We start from the raw sequence: 6,000 nt of genomic DNA, 5'->3' as shown, positions 1-6,000 counted from the left end.
CCGGCCCCGGGCGCACCCTGAACCTCCTGCTCGCCCTCTCTGCCCCTGCGAGCTAAGGTAGGGAACCCGCGGGGCCTCACTGGCACAGGCCGCCCTCTCCTTTCCCTCGCGACGCCCAAGACACCGGCGGTTGATTGCCGCGAGCGGGGCCAGAAGTCCTCGGTCACCCAGCTCCCCAGCCGGGTCCCTGCGCCCGAGAGGCTGCACCTGGGCTGGGGGAGCCCCCGTCCTTCTAAGTGTATCCTCCAGGCTGGGCAGGGGGGCATGTTCGCTCCTCCCTTGCTACTCCAGGGCAGTCGTCGGATTTCTCCCGCACTCGTGCATTTTTTTTTTTTTTTTTTTTTTTGCCCGGGAATCACGTTGAGTCTTGGCGCTCAGTTTTGCAAAATTATTTTCACTTGGCGCCGAGGGCTCATCGGGGCGGGAGGGAGGGAGCCGCCACTTCCACCCTCGAAGAAAACAACTTTTCCCCGTGCTGACCTCCCTTCCTCGCCGGCAGGTGTGCGGGGCCTCCGGCCAGTTCGAGTTGGAGATCCTGTCCATGCAGAACGTGAACGGGGAGCTGCAGAACGGGAACTGCTGCGGCGGTGCCCGGAGCCCGGGGGACCGCAAGTGCGCCCGCGACGAGTGTGACACGTACTTCAAAGTGTGCCTCAAGGAGTACCAGTCCCGCGTCACGGCCGAGGGGCCCTGCAGCTTCGGCTCGGGGTCCACTCCTGTCATCGGGGGCAACACCTTCAACCTCAAGACCAGCCGCGGCAATGAACGTAACCGTATCGTTCTGCCTTTCAGTTTCGCCTGGCCGGTGAGTGACGGACGCGAGCTGGGAGGCCGCGCCGAGCTTCGCACCCGTGTCTGCCGAGCCCTGCTTTCTCTTGCGAGAGGGATATGAGAATCTTGGCCTCACGCGGCGCTCGCTCATAGGGGAAGATTTTTGGGGGGTTGGGGGGTTAGGGAGCAAGACTCGGCAGGCCCATCCCCGCTGCTTTTTGCTAAGAGCACAGGAAAATGGGTACCCCAGAGATTTGGGAGCAAAGCTCCCAGGAAAGCGGGTTTAACTTGCAACTTGAAGGCCCCAGAGTAAACCCCCCCTCCCCCCTCCCAAACCAGGAGGTCATTATCGATGATCCTTGCTTAACCAATTAAACGCTGTGGAAGGCGACTCGGCTCCTTTTTGGCCTTCGAACGACGTCCAAATTGGCACCCTCCCCTTTCCCGTGGACGGCCGGGAGGGCGGGTGTGTCCTTCCTGGAGGGTGTGGAGGGAACCCGTTTCCCGCTGCTCCCCAGGAGATTTTGGTGCGTGCGGGGGCGCTCTCCGGGCTGGGTGCAAGGGCTCGGGGGCGGCCGCCGGAGCGGGGAGGGTCTCCGGGCCTTCGCCCGAGCTGCCTCCGCCCCCTGCCGGTCCCTTCCTGCCCTCGCCCCCGTGCGGTGTAGCCTTGTGGCCTCGCTTCCAGTGGTTCCCGGGCTCTGAACAGCTGTGTTTGCAAACTTCTCCGGGAAGGGCGGGGGTATGCCCTTGTCCGGAGAGCGCATGGTCCCCGCAAGTCTTTAGGGGCGTGCCAGAGCCTGGAAGTGGCGGTGCATAGAGGCAGTTACCGCGGGTGCAAGTCCATGGACCCCCGTCTGAGAGCCTCTGGAGGCTCCGGGCGCCGCTGGCAGACCCCCATAGCGAGGCCCTTGCAACATCCCGAAATGGGTGGAAGGAAGATGAATGCGATTGCAGAAGAGGAGGAAAGGGGAAAATGTTGGTGCCCTCTGCCCCTTTCCTGCTGTCCAGGAGGCGTGACTCATTGCCAGGACTGTGGCTTGGCCCAGCCTGTGCTGGGAGGGTGGGTGGTGAGAGGGGGAGCTCTGTGCCGAGGGGAATACTCTCCACCACGTGCTCTGATGGGGTGCACTCTGCTGCCTCCTATCCGTGGGCTGGGGCTGTGATTCCCAGCTGGGGGTGGGGAGGACAGGGCAGAATTAGAATGTCTGCTTTGGTGTACATGAAGCTGGGGGTGGCTCTCACGTTTGCAGGACCTGGCTTTTTAAAGTGCCCTCTCTGCCTCGGAGGAGATAAGACAGTTATCAAAAACATGCCATTAAGAGGGGTTTCTGTGCTATGTGTCGCTCTCAGAAAGAAGGGCTGCTTCTGTTACGGGATTTCATTTTTGTAAAGCAAGTTTATCTTGTTAATCCCCTATTAGGGAGAACTTTAAGCTAAAGAGGTTAGCCACATTTTAAATCCGGCTGGGCCCACATTGACTGTGAATACTGACTGCCCTTCAACGTGTGTTTGGAGTTGAAGGAAGGGGCCTGCAGGTGGTTCCACCCTCCCAGGCTCAGTCCCGAGCCCCTCGCTTTTCACAAGACCATAAAAGGAATCTTATTAGTGATGTGGAAAAGCTGCCGGCCTGGCTGAGGTTCATTTTGGAGAGTAGGGTCAGAGGATGGGTGGAAACCGGGAGGGAGCCTTGCTCCTCAGGCTGGCTGCGGAAAGTGACCTGGAAGGTGTGTCTGTCCCCTTTTGACACTTGGCAGAGAGTCCTGGATGGGGAAGGAGCGGAAGTGGCATGTGAGGGCAGAGAGATGATTGATTTGCTGGTGCTCTTCTGTGGTTTCAGGCCCACGGGTCACCAACCATGAAATAGACTTTCTAGAATGGGGGGACCGCTTGGTCCACACTGAGTGTGTGGTTCCTTTGAAGTTAGGCCAAATGCATGTATCACTCATAAACAAGTCTCCACCCTGCTGCCCCAAAAAGGCCTGCTGTGAAATATAAGCTTTACTTCCCAAGAGAAACCAGAGTTCAGGTGTATTGTTTTAGTTTATTTTTCTGAGTGCGGTTGGAGAAACAACCACAGCCTGTAACTTTCAAGAATGATTCCAGGGTGAGTGTTAACTGAAATGAAAGCACTCAGGTAGCCGAGTAAACATGGAAATAAATAAGCACAGCTTCATTTACTTTGGCAATTAAATATTAATAAGCCTGTCTCTTTAAAACGGATTTTCTTGAATAGCGAGTGACTGAACTTGGTACAGAATTCAAGCTTTACAGCATATGTGGCTTAAAAACAAATCCAACCTTGAACTGCCTGCCACCTGATTTCCCAGCCCCCCAGGCAGCCTCAATTTCTGTTATCGTGGGTCCTCCCAAATTTGCTGATAATGGAAGAGCTGTGGTTCAGGGGCACGGTCAAAGGTCATTATAGAAGGTCGTGTGATTCACATCTTTTGTTGAGAATTATGACCCTCTCAGACAACTGTTCGTGTTCTGGGGAGGAAGAGGAGGAAGTGATTTGGTCAGATACGGAATAGAATCCACATCCCAGTGTCCACGTGGGAAGCTCTGTAGAGGTGGGACTGCCTGCCAGATAGGATCGAATTATGTCCCACTTGGACCTGCTGCCCCAGCCCCAGCTTTGTGGGAGTTTTCATTGATGGTTTATAATAGCAATACTGATGCTGCTCCTCGGGGCTTGTCTTGAAGCAACCAGCCTGATTTATGATCCTCCAATCGGGGTCTTGGTGATAACACACATGGTGAGAGGTAATTGGGCTTAATGAGAAATAATTTGGGAATAACCATTTATAAATCACTGAAATGGGTAAGTTGCCCCTCCCACTAAATCTCAGTAGTGCCTGTTTATTAAAAATACATTACCAGTGTAATTACCACTACTCAGCCCCTAAAGCTTTTCAGGAACTCAAAACCCCTGCTGGTTCTATGATGTCCCGCTGGCCCTAGGGTGAAATGAATCTAGAGATACTTTGGGGGAAGCAACTGAGATACAGTATATGGTCTCTCCGCCTCATATTTAAATGCCATTGGCACTGATAACAGGCTTGCTGAGATCAGCTTAATTTTTAAAGAAAATACCATGAAATGTGATTCTTGTGTACCAGAGGGATGCCAGCGTTGGCACCCTTCACTCTTCAAGGCCTGAATGAGCAACTGCTAGGGGTTTGGGTGAATTGGATGCCACAGGTTAATCAGAATATGATTATCAGTCCTTGGTTTTATGCCTTCCGTGTTTCTAGTCCCTAAGCCTTCACAGATGTGGTGTGGACATGTGGCGGGCAGAGGGAAGGGGTCTTCATTTGAGCCAGCTCATTTCTGCAGCCAGTATGTGCAACCCATGGGGTTCGCATGCATACAAACAGTGCACATGTGTGTACATGCTCAGAGCAAGGGACTTTGTGCACTTGGAGAAACACCCTTTGCCCTAAGACACTTACCTGAGGAAAGTGATGAAATGACTGCATTGCAAAACTGGGCTTAGGAATGTAGTAGAGTTGTGCTCACTTTGTACCAAGTGTCTGCAGCATGGCTGCTCCCAAATGGAATCCTTATATTCAAGGCACTTGGCCTCTAACATCTCTTCTCTTCCAGGTGTAACCTTCTCTGTGTTTTCTTCCTCCCTGTTGTCTTGTTTCTTAGCAACTTATTCAAACCTCCAGTACTTACATGAGTTTACAACCCACCAACTCCCCACCCATAATTCTACAGGGACTTCAAACATTTTTAGAGATCGGTGAAGCTTTTGGCAAAAGGACTTATGGGGGAGTAGTATGGGTAAGGAGGAGAAGCAGCAACTACTTAAGAGGTGGTGTGTAGCCTCCTAGAAAACCAGCGAACTGAATACTGCCTAGAATCTTTGCAGCTAAGAGTGGTAAAGGAGACCCTTTGGATAGAAGGCAAGTGGAAGGTGTAACGTGGAGGAAAGGTGTTATGCACGCAGAAAATGAAGCCAAGGCAGCAAAGAGTCTTCAGAGCCCTGATCTGGGAATGGGAATGCAAACAGAGGCCTTGATTGGATTCACAGCAGCCACAGGCCCATTGTAGAAGGGCGGAACTTGTTTCCAATGTCAGGCTTTCAAGATTGGCTGCAGTGTAAGAATGCATGCTCTTTGGATGTGCCTACAATTAGCATGGTAATCCACAACGGCAAATATTTCTGAGAATTCCCCCTTGGCGAGTTTCAGAGGCATGTTCCTACCCCTGCTCCCCTCCACCCCCAACCCCTAGGTTAGGTTCTAAGCTGCTGAGAAAAGTGACAGCTTTTAACTACATTTTAAACTTAAGCTTTTTTCAACTTTAGGGAGATGTATTAGGATGCATGGGAAGTGATGATTCTTGTGTTTCCTAGAATGGTAGTGGAGGTGGGGTAGGGTTCTGGGTTCGGAAATGTACCGCGTTTATCTTGGCTTTTGGGGCCAAGTGGCCCTGTTGTGACTTCCTTGCTGGTTTCTGATCACTGCGTGGACTGCCCTGAGGCCCTGGTTTTTATGGTGTCAGTGACATTTGTCACCAGTGCAGTGCATGTGCAGGGAAGAAATTCTGCAACATGGTTCCCAGTGGTTAAAAGTGATATGTAAATAGTCAAACCTTCAGAGCCCTCTACCAGCTCAGCCCAGTTTTTATGCGCTTTTGGTAAATAAGTAGAAAGGCTTCTTGTTCAGGCTTGCTCGGTGTGAACCAGCGGTTGTGCTTGGCTGGCTTCTCGGCATTCTATCTATTAACCTCGCCACCCTTTTGTAACTGGTGCATTTAATTATCAGTGGGATGCTTTTCAAACAGGTAAGGGTAATGATGGGAAAGGGGTGGGGGCATCTCATTGAGTCTCAAATCTGGATTGAGCTCTGGGGCCGCTTGGTGGGTCTTTGAGGTGGGCTTTCATGAGAAAATCACCCTTTGTAACCAGATCGGACTCTATTGAAATGTCAAGCCCTGCAGGCTGAATGGCTCTCTATGACTGCAGTCTTCTTAGATTGGATGCTCTGGGGTAGTTGTCCTTTCTCCATGCCTCACCTGGCCCAAACCCTGCGATACGTGAATTGTTTGTGTGAGTGTGCGTGTGCCCACACATGGAGTCTCTGGCACCTTTACTTGATGTTTGTGACTGGAATATTTTATACTCTGGCCGCCCAGACACAGGCAGGACAATAGTGTGGCCGAAGGGACTGAAATGAGGATTATAGAGAATAATGTGGCGACTCCAAAAATAATGCTAAT

At 52.0% G+C, this 6,000-nt stretch overlaps 1 protein-coding gene across 6 annotated transcripts in view; it reads left to right on the top strand.

Moving 5' to 3' along the window:
• JAG1 (jagged 1) overlaps window positions 1-6,000 on the top strand; it is a 34,953-nt gene continuing 28,953 nt past the window's right edge. For 4 of the 6 annotated variants that reach the window (XM_023753185.1, XM_023753184.1, XM_014455112.1 and 1 more), the window contains exons 1-2: window positions 1-57; window positions 500-805. In XM_023753185.1, the coding sequence (XP_023608953.1) occupies window positions 542-805 (264 nt within the window). In that variant the 5' untranslated portion in view covers window positions 1-57; window positions 500-541. Of the gene's footprint in view, window positions 58-448; window positions 806-6,000 lie in introns of those variants that run through there. The other 2 variants (XM_006087959.3, XM_023753186.1) reach the window with 2 other exon arrangements.

The sequence above is a fragment of the Myotis lucifugus genome, unplaced genomic scaffold (genome assembly GCF_000147115.1).
Source record: "Myotis lucifugus unplaced genomic scaffold, Myoluc2.0 scaffold_42, whole genome shotgun sequence".
NCBI classification, from domain to species: domain Eukaryota; kingdom Metazoa; phylum Chordata; class Mammalia; order Chiroptera; family Vespertilionidae; genus Myotis; species Myotis lucifugus.
This window is presented reverse-complemented; position numbering and strand designations above follow the sequence as displayed.